Source organism: Ictalurus punctatus, chromosome 16 (assembly GCF_001660625.3).
Source record: "Ictalurus punctatus breed USDA103 chromosome 16, Coco_2.0, whole genome shotgun sequence".
Classification (NCBI taxonomy): Eukaryota; Metazoa; Chordata; class Actinopteri; order Siluriformes; family Ictaluridae; genus Ictalurus; species Ictalurus punctatus.
The window spans coordinates 22074675-22090840 of record NC_030431.2 but is presented as its reverse complement, the minus strand read 5'-3'; the positions used below and the strand labels follow the sequence as shown (position 1 = coordinate 22090840).

Below are 16166 nucleotides of genomic sequence, written 5' to 3'. Positions count from 1 at the left end.
AGGGTTGCACTGATCAATTTGTATCTCTGCCATTGGAGTATGCAGCATAGATTTGAATTTCTTGTTCCAGTGTGAGGCGCAATTCACACAAGCTGCATTTTACCACGTATTACATCATTTGTGGTCTGACAGGTTATTTAATTGTTTAACCCTTTAGCTGTTAGAGTATCTTCTGAGACTTTACATTGTGTCATTAAACGTTTACAGGTTCTTCCAACCTGTCACTGAAAACATGCTATATGACCAGGTCATTATATTCCATTTTGGCTTAGGACCTGTTTTAAACTGTGCTAACAAAACACATACTGTATCTCAAAGTAACGTTCTGCATGATATCAGTGCAACCAGATGTGTGATTTTATACAGCAGAATATCATACAACATAGACCCAGCTGGGGCTAGTAAACCTTCCATCACATCTGAGGCAATTCCCATAGTGTCAAGCAAATACAGTAGCTTAGATTTAGATGCATTTATAATTAAGAACCTACATTTAATAATAATAATAATAATAATAATAATAATAATAATATGTTGTTGTTGTTATTGTTGGTGGTGTTGTTTTAGAACAGAGCTTACCTGTTGTAATGTTCACACTTTCGATTTCTGTGGTGTTGTCTATTTGGAAACTACTGATGGACTCCAATGATGATTTGATTTGCTCAAACAAAATCGCTTGTGACACATTCACCTCTATGTTTACAATGTATTCTAGAATATCCGTGTTCACTGGAAATGAAAATGTGATTTTGGTCATTTAGGTGACGGGTATGAAAAGAAAAAAACAGACATAGATATAAATATAATATATAGAATTGCTTTAAAATCATATAGCAGGATTTTTAGACGTAATTTTGATGGATTTTTATTTACCAGATCGTTTTTGCCTTATGTGATCCGTTTGTCCATCTGTATAGCTAAACTGAATTTTGAGGGGAAAAATTAATTAGGCAAAGTTGCATAATAATTGTTACTGTAATAATAATGTTTATGCTTATCACATATAAGATTTGTAAACTTTTATTGCTGTGAAAATCTGAAATTTACTATTATCTTATTACTAAAATTTAATATTACAAAGAATTCAGTTAAAGAAGACTCGGGAATTTGAAAGAAATTTAAAAATTGTCATCAGCTTATATATGTATACTTTTTGTTATATAGCCTTTACTTCTAGTAATAGCAATACTAACTATGCATACCATATCATGTTTCAACATTCTTTGTTTACATTTACATTAATGCCATTTGGCAGATGCCCTTATCTAGACCAACTTACTTAATTGTTTAATTATTAAGCTTGAACATTTATGTATTCTAATTTCCCTGTTTAATGTGGATAGTATTTGGATTAACCATATTCATCCATCCATCCATTTTCTGTACCGCTTATCCTACACAGGGTTGCATGGAGCCTGGATTCAATTCCAGGGGACTCGGGGCACGAGACACCCTGGACGGGGTGCCAACCCATCGCAGGGCACAATCACACACGCAAACTCACACACTGTGGACACGTTACAAAGCATGTCTTTGGACTGGGGGAGGAAACCGGAATACTCGGAGGAAACCCCTGAAGCGTGAGAACATGCACTCCATGCACACACAGGGCGGTGGCTGGAATCGACTCAACCCTGGAGGTGTGAGGCAAACGTGCTAATTGCTAAGCTACCGCGCCTTATATCACATATAAAATTCTTTTTAGTACTTGGTTGTAAATCCTGGTCATTCTTGAGTTCATACTTTATCCTCAAAATGACATTTTGTACATGGAATCCGGAGTACTTCCAGAGTGTAAATATGTTTAAAAAAATAAATAAATAAATAAAATAAATCAGCACTTATATAGCACTTTTTAACCTTAGCGGTTCTACAAAGCACTTTACACTGTTTCTCATTCACCCATTCATACACACACCAATTGTAGCAGAGGTATCCTGCAAGGTGCTAGCTTGCCATCGGGAGCAACTTGAGGTTCAGTGTCTTGCCCAAGGACACTTCGGTGTGTGGAGTCACGTGGGCTGGGAATCAAACTGTCACACCTATGATTAGTGGACAACCTGAGCCACAGCCGCCCACAAAGATGTATTTGTATGTACAGAACTATTAATCAAATCACTCTTCAAATCTACTGGTAATTTAGACACTATTGTCTTTAGGAAAATTCATTTGCATTTAGAAACCTTGCAGTTTGATAGTGCCTGGTTTTCTTCTTAACTCATATTTCAGTTTTAAAACGTTACCTCTGCAATCATGTCTGAAATTTCATGGAGTCCTTGTGAGTTCACCACTTGCAAATAAATGAGCAGGATGGCAAAAAATCTCAGGAAACATTCTGGCCTCTTCCCTGTAAAACAAAGGTAAGAAATGAAAAATTTAGCCTTGCAGGGTAATTTTCACATAAACTTATCAAATATTATTCCAAGAATTAAGGTGAACATTAGCCTAAGTTCTAGGAGCTCATGTGGCTAGTTTTCTATTAAATCCTTTTATACGTTCTTTATCCAACCACAGAAGAGAATTTACAAGGAAGGGGGGGTTTCAACAAACATTAGGTCATTAATTTACCATCTGACTTAAAAACATTTTTTTTTTGTAAGCAAACAGTAAATGGGAGAGAGAAATACTGAAACTATGCACATCATACTATGAACATACGCCAATTTGTACTTGGACTTGTCTTGGTCTTAGCCATTGGTCTGACTAAATATGGTTTCATCCCATAGTTTGTAAATGTTTGTGTTGTCTGTTCTGTTCACATATGCAAAGGTTGTGAATAAGTGATTCCTTCTTCTAGAAAAAGGTCAAACCAGTGGTGCCAGACACAAATGAAGCCAACTAATTAAATTAGTATAAAGATTGGCCTTGAAAAGGATTTAATGTTGTCGTTGTTTTGTCTTGATCTCAGGCCCGCTTTTATTTGAAGTCGATCTTGACTTAGGTCCCTTAATACACTGTCTTGACTTGATTTCGGCTACTCCTAGTCTTGAAATTGTCCATTGTTCAACCATTGAAACAATATCATTAAGAACTGGTTTTTATGGTTACCACTCCCAGTAATGACTAACAACTCACTGTGTATAGCTCTACCCACCACTTCTGAGAAAAAAATAATGATTCATTTAGAGTTAAAAGCTTGTCAGGGCAACAGCATTATATAAACAAACATACAGCACACTCATATGTACATTTAACAGATTACAGCATTTGTGTTTAGTAAAAGCCCAATGCTGATCTCAATGATGAATGTGATAATGGCCACTAATATGAAGAAGTAACCAACATAGAGACTGGTCATGGCAAGTTATAGGATGGGCTGTTGTATGCCTTGAGCTGTATTTCCAGCAAAACACATCAGCTTTGATTCCACTGAGTCTCAATAGAACGCATGGACAAAGGCCAACATGAACTGCATGTGGTACCAAAGCACCAAAATGCCAGTATATCAGCACAGTAATCACAGGCTATATCAGAGCAGTACACACGATTAGGCCATCCACACCCAACATATGGACTCCCAGCACAACCAACTCAAGAGGTCTGTAAAATATGAAAAATATGTTAAATGTCCCTGGTGGAGAAAAAATAAGACAGAAGAAACCACGAGCACTCCAAGCTAATGCTTCTAAATGTGTGTGTGTGTGTATATATATATATATATATATATATATATATATATATATATATATATATATATATATATATATATATATATATATATATATATAATTGACCATGGAGTCAACCAGGCAGTTGACCATGGCTCTTGAAAGATAATTGACCGAGCTGCAGAGAAAAGTACACAGATGCACCACCTGTTGATGACCTGTTGGCTTCTGGTGCCAAATTAATGTTGTTAACAGCCATCGATATGTTCTGAATATAATGTTGTTAACATGCATCGATAGCTCTGCATCATAATTTATTGTTATATAGTGGATGGTGTGTGAATTTGTATTTTGGAACTGTACACAGTCATGGGCTGGTCTGTGTTTCAAAGTCCCAGGCCGTTTTCAGTCCCAGTCCAACCCTGGTTCATATGGTGTTCAATAATCACTGGAACCGATACAGACTTTATCAATAATTAATCACTAACCAATTATAAATTAGGTACCATAACTGAAGCATCATCTGTTCACAAATGAATTATCTTCTAGACTGTAAGCTAGCCTCAGATTATCTGTTGTCTAATCAAGTGGTGATTTGTTTATTTGTACAGATGTACTAGACCCAACTAAAAATATGCTACACATACTGTAATATATTACAGTGCCTGTCAAAACGAGCAAATCTTGAATAAAAAGACATCCAGTAACTTTTATTTGAACATAAAATGTTTACTCAAAGGGATTCGTTCTGTTTTTGAACTCTGCTTAAGTCCCTGCTTATTATTCAGTTATTGTTATTGTCATTACACACTACACACAATCGATTATTCAGTAACCACAGTGAAGCTAAAAGGGAACGATATGTATCTGAACCTGCTGATGGGTCCTGGGGCTTTAAAGGGTCATAAATATATTATGGCAACATTTATAACATAAATGTTATAAATGTAAAAGTGAATGTAAAAGTGAGGCTGGTTGATGGTAGATACTGCCACAAATGCCTTAAATGATTAAAATAACAAAGCTGCTTCTGCTACTGTCTGGCATTCACCTAAAATGTTTGGGCATGTAGAATTTATAGATCATGTGGTGATTTTACTATATTTCCTCATCCTCCCTATAAATTAATTCCTGACATACTGCTGATATTCATTAAACCGCACCAACAGGAACATACACTACTGGCTTTGAAGAGCCATATTACCTGAGTTACCATTTATATTGATACGCCCTGTTGCATTTATACAAACAATGAGTTACAGGAAGCACAAGTCTGTCTGGTTAGAAAAATTATCCAAACACGCTTCTGTATGAATAAACAAACTCCAGATGGGTTCCCAATTAATTGCAGGACACCATGCATACAAACAATCAGACCTAGGGACAATTTAGGGTAGTCAGTATATCTACTGGAATGTTTTTTGGGAGTTGAGAGGAAACCAGACTTTCCTAATGGAAGTAATATTCCTAGGGCTGTAGTCAAGTCTGCATTTGTCAAGTCCAAGATTAGGACTATCCAAGATGGAGTCAAGACCAAGGGGGTGGAGATCAAGTCTAAATGAAAATGAGATCAAATAAACTGGAGTTTATTTTTGCCTACAGAAGCCTGTTTGGGTCATTTCCATAACCAGACAAACTTCTGAGACCAAAAACCATCAAATGCTTTTTGAGGCCAGAGCTTTACTTCAAATAGTTTGCTTCATTCCTGCATTATGTTAACAATTAGGCTGTTTTCAAAAAAGAAAGAATTATTTCTTGACATATCCTCACTTGACATCAGTGCCTGATATCACAAATGCTCTTGTGGCTGAATGATCACATATCCCCACAGCCACACACTCCAAAATCTAGTGGAAAACCTTCCCAGAAGAGTGGTGGTTATTATAACAGCAAAAGTGAGACTAAATCTGGAATGGGATGTTCAAAAAGCACAACTGAATGTGATGGTCATGTGTCCACAAACATTTTGTCATATAGTGTATTCACTGTTCTTGCACAAATTTCCTCAAGGTTTTTGTATGATGGTATTGGAGAGTCACTGTTGTCTTTTTACTTCTTTTTATTTTTATTTCTATTTTTATTTCCTCATATTATAATTAAGACTATTTCTACTCTGTGTTGGTAAATGAATAGCATTAACCCATTATATATTTAGCTGTCCTAATTCTTAATAGTAGGTTTGTATAAGAGAATGGAGGCAAGGCTTAAAAAGAGCTTCAACTCGGCAGTAAATTAAGGAAACAAAGATGGACTTCTCTTAAAGAATAGTTCACACTAAAATTATGTTTATTGTGATACACCTGATCAGATTAACTATAGACTTGATATTTCAAGAGTTTTTCTTCTATTTCCACTAGAAGAAAAATTTTACATCAAACAAAAGGGTATTGCACACCCATTTGATTCCAGTAAGCAATTATAATCCAACGAAGTATGATATGTTTCCTATATATACACTCGAAAAAACACATTTAAATGTAAATGGTTCCTTTGTAGCAAAATGTATTTTTAAATTATTTTTTATTTTTTAAATTTTAAATTTTAAATTTAAATTTTTAATTTTTTAATTATTAGTAAAAGTTGCATTTCTAAAAATATGTAACTTACCTTTATTAGCCATGATGCTCCGGTAGATTTTGGACTTCATCTGGTGTCTCTTTGGTGTATCTGTGTAAAATTCCATGTCACAGATGAACCTGTTGTGTTATACTGTACTGTATTCCTTCTGAACTACTCCATGGCTCTGCCTCTGTGTAAACAAACATTTTCACAGCCAATTAAAAGTTTCTCCAGTAGAGTCCTATATTACCACAGCAGGAAAATTATATCTCAGCAAGTGAAATTATCATAAATACTGTCCAGTCAGACTTATCTAATGTTTCATCATCACCATTATTATATTTGTTTGATTGTTTGTTTGTTATTTTGTTTTGTTTTGTGTCCTTTTTGGAAAAGGCCATTCATCAAATAAGAGGTGCATTCAAATTAAACTGTCCGTCAATCTGAGGACATTTTTTTTCTCATGTGGTCAGAATAAACGGTAATATATAAGTTTAGGCATTTAGAATATTTTTAATATCAGTACCTACCAATACAGTTTTTTCTTTCTTTTATGATGTTAATAAATAAATTAATAAAAATCAATTTTGAGACATAAACCACATCTAAAGCTCCATTTTATTCCTAGTTAACTCCCTGTTAATTCCCATTATTCCGTTGATTTGCGTATGACACTTTTCATATCTACCACCTCCCCTTCTCCTCTGAACCCTACCCTAGAGTTGTGACCACTCTTCACTCACTCTGGTACTGGCCAACAGCTTCCATAATGTAATTGGTTTATGTTAATATTACTGATAATGCTTTGTCACGTAATGGAGTTGAGGACTGATGCAAATTCAGATAAGAGCTTTATTATGTGAGAGACAGGCAGACAAATCCAAATCGTGAAACATAGACGTGGTCATAAACAGTCAAAAGGTCAGGCGATCGGCAAACGGGCATAAACCAGGCAAAACAAGAATCGAAAATTTGGGCTAGAACAAGATCAAAACTAGGACAAACAACATGATGATCAACGGCTTGGTATATGGATGACACATGTAATACTTCGCAAAAGTTTTTGAACAGTCTCTTATATACACAAATATAAGTAATTATATACACACACCCAGAAAACACTCCTTTCCATTGGCGGTCCTGGCCCCTTGGGCAAAATGTAAGCAGAGCGACGTCCTCAGCCGAACAGATAAGCAGAGTGACGTCCTCAGTGGACTTGAGCTTGATCGGAACTTGGTTGTTCATGACATCAGCTTCAGGCATGAGCAGAACCTGGTTGGTCATGACATCGGCTTCGACCTGGGACAGGAACTTTACGTGAGCAGGGCCTGGGTTGGCCATCTCTTTGATCTGGGTCAGGAATTTGGTGTGAGCAGAGCTTGGTAAGATAACAAAGGAGTGGCTACAGGACAACTCTGTGAATGTCTTTGAGTGGCCCACCCAGAGCCCAGACTTGAACCCGATCGAACATCTCTGGAGAGATCTGAAAATGGCTGTGCACTGATGCTCCCCATCCAACCTGATGGAGCTTGAGAGGTCCTGCAAAGAAGAATGGGAGAAACTGCCCAAAAATAGGTGTGCCAAACTTGTAGCATCGTACTCAAAAAGACTTGAGGCTGTAATTGGTGCCAAAGGTGCTTCAACAAAGTATTGAGCAAAGGCTGTGAATACTTATGTACATGTGCTTTTTTTGTTTTTTATTTTTGATAAATTTGCAAAGATTTCAAACAAACTTCTTTCATGTTGTCATTATGGGGTATTGTTTGTAGAATTTTGAGGAAAATAATGAATTTAATCCATTTTGGAATAAAGCTGTAACATAACAAAATGTGGAAAAAGAGAAGCGCTGTGAATAGTTTCTGGATGCACTGTAATCAGCGTTAAGTGCTGACAGCTGAAAATAATGAAGTACACCCTCGAACAACAACCAGTGATAAAACAGGGAGAAGACAGAACAGAAACAAAACAAACGCATGTGTCCACAGTAAACAATGTCACAGTTATCAACATTCGAAGAGCATGCGCTCTCTGAGCACTCGCACAACTGGCTCGTGCACGCGCGCATCCTCTGGCTCTCCAAGCATGCTGCACACTGCAGCGCTGTCTAAAGGGGAGATTGTGACATTGTGCAGCAATAACTGAAACTAAATATTTCTGGTAACTGTTGATCCTTCCTGCACATCAGCTTGGAGGAATTTTAGCACATTCCTCAATATTGAACAGCTTCAACTCTGGGATGTTGGTGGGTTTCCTCACATGAACTGCATGCTTCAGGCAGGCCCTTTGCTCAAGGCCCTTTGCACTTTAACTCAAGAACATCATATTTGTTGTTCAGATGTTCAAAACTATTATTACTTCATCATAAACAGTGTACTGAGCATAGTGATGGTAAACCAGAAAAGCTGTTGGTACAGCTTTATTGATGTGGTGACAACTGATTCCCTTGATACTGATTTCGATGCACTAGTCGCAGTGGCGTGATGTCAACTCCCCTCTTCAATTGATTGGCTAGAGGAGCTGTAGTGGACCAATGGTGACGCTAAAGCCCACCCTCATTTACATGAAACTCGAACTGCAACATTTGGAGAAGCAAGAGGAGAATGTAGAAACAAGCATGAAGGAAAAAACAGAGCAAGCATTCAAAAAAAGAAAACATGAGCAGAAAATGTCAGAGCACAAAAACACAGTAATATAACCAAGGAAAACGATTTTGTGAGCGATTCAAAAAACTTTGAATTCATGTTTCAGTTTTGTGCAATATAATTTTGTATGTGTTTTTAAATGTTTGATTCACGCTTATAATTTTTTCGATCCGTGTCCACAATACTTTTGATAGGAAATTGATCCCATAGCTTTACTGTGCAAAGCAGAAGCCGTACATCAACACTGTCCAGAAGCACCGCTGACTTCTCTGGGCTCGGTCTCATCTGAGATGGACAGTAGCACAGTGGAATCGTGTTCCCTTTCAAAGAGAACTCCACGTTGCGTTTAGCATAACACTACAGAAGCGCCCCTAGTGCGTGACCTACATCTGAAGATTTTGTAAAATCATGCCTATTTATAGGCCTGCCATGATCAGTTGACATGGCAATTAAGCGCGTCGCGTGATATATATATGGCACCTGTGAACCACGCCCTCAGCCTTATTATCTTCAGCGAGGCTGCATGTCGGTTGTTTGTGTAAAGAAACAAAAAGACACTTAATTTCCTCTCTATCTTTTCTCAAAATCTCTGGACTTTTCTATCCCTTTAAAAAAGAGAAGAAAAAAAAAAGGAATGAGCGGGAGAGAAAAATATGAGTGAGAGAACGGCTTGCTTCTGTTTCATCACGGGGAATAGTGCACACTTTGTGTGAAGTGTCTAGGGTTTGAGCATGCGACGGCAGCCTCGAGAAGCTGCACATTGTAAATCCCTCACACTGGAGAAAACTCCCCTTTTTTCCAGAAGTGCATGACAAAATATCAGGCTTCAGGGGGAAAATCATGCATAAGCCATATTTATAACCCCACGATATTGGATTATTCGGCCATTGTGGGGAATGAACGGCATGGATATTTAGCTACCTCTCTCCATCGACGGCAGGTAATTTAAGGGGGTCAGTTTTGCCATCCAAGCCACTGTGTAAGGCCACTTACATGGTATTGGTGGGCAAGGCCTATGCAGTAGTAGTCTTGCTTGTGGGTCATTGCCGACAATGACGGTGTTGCAGGCCTACCAAGCAGACCTGCTGAGTGAGCTCGACATATGGCGGCATTCAGAAAGCAAGACACCGAACCAGTGAGTGAGAAGAAGCAAGATCCAAGTTTATTGTTCCATTCACGAGATCCACACAGTTGAGATGTCCTAAGGGTGATCTAAAAAACTCGAGCTGAAACTCTCCTATTTATACAGTTCCTCATGTCCTGATTTCCCACCCTCATTGCTTTTCCCAATACCAATATGTTGTGAGTTAATCTGATACCAAAAACCCTTATGTTTGCTAAAATGTACTTTTTGGCATCGCTTATCTTGCAGTATCCACTTATTTCAGCGTCCCTTATCATCAAGTTTTGGTTCGATCCCACTCCCCTTATGTTTGGCCTAATGTATCTTAAATGTATTTGCAGTGAAAAAATCTTTCTCCAAATAAGTGAGGACATGTGTGTTACTTTATGACTATTGACTATCTAAAAAAGTCAAAGATCATGTCATGACCTGTATTATCACTGTTGGCAGAACAGATGCACTGACCTCTACACAATCCACCACTAGGACACAGAGAATTCCTAGGAATGTCCTCCTATTAATAAAACAGTGTGACATTGGTTAATTTAAATTTCTCCAATTTGAATTTAATTGAGAATAAGAAACATTTCCAGAGAGAGCTTGATGTCTGAACCTGAACCAAAACTAACTAAACTTAACTAAAATTAACTAAACAAAAAAAAAAACAACACACAATGTAAATAATAGTTCATTGTTGAGAAGTATTTATTTAAAGCACAGCAACAGTAACAAAATCCAGCCCCAAATCCAAAATTGAGAGGTTTTTAAACAGACAGGTCAACGCTTGAAGAAAGACAGGCAACCAAAATATAATCCAAGACACAACGGTTAAAAAATGCAAAACCAAACAGATCACACACACAAACCATGGCTCAGAAATGCACAGCAGAGAATAACTCATCCTTTAGGCATTGTATTTTGAATGTGACTCGCTAAAGGTGAGCGTGGGTTGGTTTTTGGTTTTAGAAGTCCAGGTTAGATGATGGAGTGCTCCCTGAGGTCACCGTGACAGTAAGTAATGAAACAAACTGTTTGTAAAGTGGCAAGTAAATCTGGCAAGTTCTAATCACAATTTTTGGTAGAAACAGTTGTTTCTCTTAGTGACACATAAACATCCATTTAATCATACCTAATTGCACATACTGTATCTGTATAAGACAAGCATTTTAGAGGGATGTTATTTACAAAAAAGGACCATGTTCAAATATTTGGTGCATTCTGGCAATGTAACACATACCTGTGTGTGAAATCGTCAAAGTGAATAGCTGTGGTTATGAGATTAATCAAATTAAATGAAAGTTAATAGAATGTAGTTAAGATATGAATTAAGATCCAGGCAATTAATAGATCAAAAGTTGAACTTGACACCAAACTTATATTTTCGGAGGAGAATAAGGAATAAAATATCTCATCATTGTATGGGTGCAGTATCAAATAATTAGGATAAATTAGAAGAGTTTTTAAAAATCTTTTGATAATAGTAGTTTGTTAATATATATATATATTGTTAATATATATATATATATATATATATATATATATATATATATATATATATATATATATATATATATATATGGAAAAGCTGAATGTTTTTGGGTTGTCTGTCCATCTGGCTGTCACAGATCCTTGTAAGGGTGATATCTCTAGAATGATTGGTTGAATGGTTTTGTGATATATATGGAAATACAATTGTAACCAGCCAATGAACTTAAAGAATTTTAAAACAATCTCATAGCAAACTGAACTGATAAAGTATATTTAAGGGTATTTCAGGCATGCAAACTAGTAACAAGAAGGACTAAACTTGTTTGCATCCCTGTCGAGTTCTACTTGTTAAATTTCTTTTTTATTTATTCATTTTCATTTTCTTATATATTAACAACAACCACTTAAACAATGAAAAGCTTTTCTTATTTTGCATGCAAATGTACTGTATAATGTATGATGTTTGCACTTTTATAACATGGCCCTGGCAGCGTAGCTGTCAGTAGCTGTATCTGAGTTGCTTGGAGGCATTTTGCGACTCGACACATTGTACACATCTGAAAAAGAACAAAATATTAGTGCCAATACCATTCACATACAGTCGGGGAAATAAGTATTGAATGTGTCAACATTTCTTTCAGTAAATATTTCTAATGAGGTAATTCACATGAAATTTTCACCAGGCTTTGGTATTAACGCAAGAAATCCACACATATAAAGAAAGCCAAACATTAAAGTCCACAAATGAAGTTATGTGTAATAAAGAGGAATGACACAGGAAAAAAGTCTTGAACACGTTAACTGAAATTTATTTAATATTTAGTGGAAGCATTTGTTTGTAATAACAGCTGCAAGACGCTTCCTATATGAAGAAATTAATGGGCTGCAGTATTCAGGTGTGATTTTGGCCCGTTCTTCTAAACATATTGTCTTTAAATCTTGTTCAATTGGATTCAAGTCAGGTGATTGACTGGGCCATCCTAACACCTTGATTTTTTTCTCTGAAACCAATTGAGAGTTCCCTTTGCTGTAGGCTTTGGATCGTTGTCCTGCTCGAAGGTCCACCCACGTCTCATCTTCATCATCCTGGTGGATGGCAGCAGATTCTTCTCAAGAATCTCCCAGTAAAGGGCTCCATATATCGTTCCTTCAATTATATGAAGTCTGTCAGTACCAAGTGATGAAAAACAGCAGCACACCATGATGCTTCCACCTCCACACTTCACTGACTATAGTAGTATAGTGTTTTTTAGGATGATGCGCAGTGTTATTTCTTCTCCAAACATGGTGTGTACTATGACAGCCAAAAAGTTCCATTTTGCTCACGTCTGACCAGACTACACTCTCCCAGTATTTCACAGCCTTGTCCAAATGAGTTGTAGCAAACTTTAAACGAGCTTTGACATGCCGTTTCTTTAGTAATAGAGTCTTGCGGGGTGAGGCCATGGAGGTGGAGTGCATTGCCTATTGTTTTCTCTGTGACGATGGCACCTGCTGCCTCCAAGTGTTTCTGGAGCTCTTTCCGAGTGGTACTTGTTTCTTGAGCTACTCTTCTGACTATTCTTCTGACTCCCTGGACAGAAATTTTGCGAGGCGCTCCTGTGCGTGGCCGGTGGATGATAGAGTGATGTTGCTTCCACTTGAGGATAATGGCCCCAATGGTGCATACTGGAGGATTCAGAAGTTTTGAAATAAATCTCTTTCCGATTCCATCAATATATTTAGCAATAATGAGGTTGCGAAGGTCTTGGGAGAGCTCTTTGCTTTTACCCATCATGAAATGTTTCTTGTGTGACACTTTGGTAACGAAAAGCCTTTTTATAGACCAATCCAGCTGATATTAATTTGCATAGATAGGAGGTATAATTACTTACAGATTGGAAATATATTTCCTGAAATAAATGTTGACGTGTTCAATACTTATTTCCCCCAACTGTATCAGGACATTGCTTATATACTTGATGCATGACAAAGCTCACATGTAACAAAACCAAAAGCTAAATGTGTTTCAAATAAAGTAATTACAAAATTTAAATCAATTACCATAAACTGGAATTTAGTGCAAATGTGGACAAAAATGTTATGCAATTTAAAGTATAAGTTCAATATCTATATCAAGACTGGGGAAATAATTAAAACCTATAGTGTCCTTAATTTAAAGGAGGTGAGGACAGGGGACATTACCAAAGTTCTTTTTCAGTTAAAATCCTGCCCTGTGAGCAGTTTATATAATACAATATTTGTGCTATATTATACAACTTGGGCATATAATCAGCAGTTCATACCTATATATCAGCCTATAGTCCTATTGTGTCAATTAAAATTCACACCGATTATTGGAGTAAAAATAGAAATTAACAAACTTTATTAAATTATGTACTTTAGCTGTATTATAAACTACAGCTAACCCCTGATTCTTTTATATAGTTTTCTTGATAAAAAAGAAAGTATGCCATCATGTCGGTTATGTGTGCAGAATGAACTTTACGTTATGAATATAAGGACGCTCATCAAAATTGCTGTCCATGTTAAACAGCCATACATTGCAGATATGATACATAAAGAGCAAATTTTATGCAAAAAATGCCTGATCATTCATTTAACAGTGTTTGCAGCAACAAAAAAAAAAACATGTGTAAATATAAATTTTAAAAAATGTAATACTTATTAGTACATGCGCCAGAAGTCAGTCAGTGAAAAAAGAGTGTCGAAATCTATTCCTAATTTGTTTGGAAGCTAGGAATGATACTCATCCAGTTTATCATAATCGTGGAATTGTATCATTACCCAGTTGAGAAGTTTTTTTAGCACAATTTGATAAAACAGCCTTAGTGAATAAAATGTGCATATTAACATTTAGGTAAGTTACATACTTCTCTGCCGTAACCTCTGAGATGAAGGTCAGGCACTCGTACTCTGCAATTTAGACACATCCGTCATCAACCATAATCATTAACGTAAAGTAAGCGTGACTTATTTTTTTAACCAGTATATGTAGCATGAACTATATTTACCCTGGTAAGGATAGAGCTTAAGTTACTCAGTGAAAATGTTCGTGCCAATGCTTCTCGAACCTGCAACCACAAAACAAGCAATATCAAAGCATTATTTATATTTGTTTGTGTGTTTTAAGTGAAGAGTTGTGTAATGGCCTTAGCATAATCATACCTTACTATCCAGTAATGTTCCAAACAGCAAAATAAAGAAACCCTTTAAATAAAAAAAGAATAATTTTAACATTTACTATAAATATAATTACTTTAAATGTGACTTATAATCTAGAATGTCTAAAAAAAAAATGTAAATGATTCGTAGATTAATATTATTTTGTGTGTATGCAATTAGATTTACAGAGAAAATTAGATTAAAATGACTTTAATACCTGCAGTGAATTAAGGAACGCAAACACCACATGAATCCCAAAGTTTGGTGACACCATGGTCCCAATGCCGAATCCCCACGTTAGACCAAAGAGTGGTGTTAAAATTGCTACACATCTAGCAATGACCATTAGGGGATGTTTCTCATTTGCCGGAGTGGTGGCTTTAACTCCTCTCCTCAACATCTTACACAGAACCACAATAAGCACCAGGAGGTTTATAGCTACAATAGTCAGAGCAGGAATCACAAATGCCAGGAGGGCCTTCGTTTTACTCCAGTTTAGCCAACAATTGTAATCTTTTTGAATGTATCCTTGACTTCCAGCTGTAGAGGCCACAGTAATGACAGCTATGATTAACGGGGCTCCATAGCCAGCAGTGAAGGCTATGGCCATCATTGCTCCTCTGGTCATTCTGGAAAAGACCATGAGGGTGCGGTAGAGGAGCAAGAGTGCTGACAGCAACATCCAGAAGAAAAGGGCAAGATAAAAGAAGTGCATGAAGAATGTCGCTGTACTGCAGGGACCCTCTCCTTTCTTTACAACTGCTGCTCCAATGATGAAGCATATGTTCGCAATCAGAAGGGAGACAGCGATGTTGACTATGGAGACATGGCGCATGTAGGATGTGTCAGTTCTTGTCACTGATTTCCATGTAATCATTTCAATAATGAGACATAAAACCAAGCTGCCCAATGAAATGGCCACACCAATGTAAGTTATATAGTCTAAGACTATTGCTAAGTTTTTATCCAGGGTAAATGGTGACATCAGGATTGAAAAAGAGGTTGTGTGATTGCACTCACACGTAATTCTTTCAATTTCATTTCCTAATCTCTTTAGTTGACATCCAGTCGAGTCCCATCCCCCAATGTCATTCAGAAGATTAAAGTTCCAAAAGACACACTGAGGGTTTCCCAGTATATTATTTTTGATGTCAATAGAGAGGGAAATGTTGTTAATTGTTGAGTTTGTCTCAATTAGGACTACATCTCCATTGATGCTGGTGCCAGTCTGACTGCTGTTATTGTTGGTAAGATTTCGAACAGGTAAGACATTGTTAAAAGCTGAAGAAATTATGACTGTGAGGGACGTCTGTGTACTAGTCGCTGGAATATTTATTTGGGTAGTTAAATTTTTTCCAAATGTTCCAGAAAAGGGAGCAGTAATGGAAGTTTTATTGAGAGAAGATATGTTTGTTATTATTGAGATGCTTTCATCCCGGAGTCTGCGTGCAATGCTCTCAGTTGAGTTCAGAAGTTCAGAACTGGCATTCGTTGTTGTACTGTTTTTGTTTAAAAGCACCCATGTGTCTCGTGTATCATCTGATCCAATGACATCGGTTGTTTGTAGGAAATTCTTGAAAT

At 36.8% G+C, this 16166-nt stretch overlaps 1 protein-coding gene across 4 annotated transcripts in view; it reads right to left on the bottom strand.

Moving 5' to 3' along the window:
* Positions 1–10619: 10619 nt before the first annotated feature.
* The window catches only part of LOC108276944 (adhesion G protein-coupled receptor F5), a 67833-nt gene continuing 62286 nt past the window's right edge, over positions 10620–16166 (bottom strand). For all 4 annotated transcript variants that reach the window (XM_053686656.1, XM_053686658.1, XM_053686659.1 and 1 more), the window contains 5 exons: positions 14803–16158; positions 14589–14630; positions 14435–14494; positions 14294–14336; positions 10620–11977 (listed from right to left, as the gene is read on the bottom strand). In XM_053686656.1, the coding sequence (XP_053542631.1) occupies positions 14322–14336; positions 14435–14494; positions 14589–14630; positions 14803–16158 (1473 nt within the window). In that variant the 3' untranslated portion in view covers positions 10620–11977; positions 14294–14321. The remainder of the gene's footprint in view (positions 11978–14293; positions 14337–14434; positions 14495–14588; positions 14631–14802; positions 16159–16166) is intronic.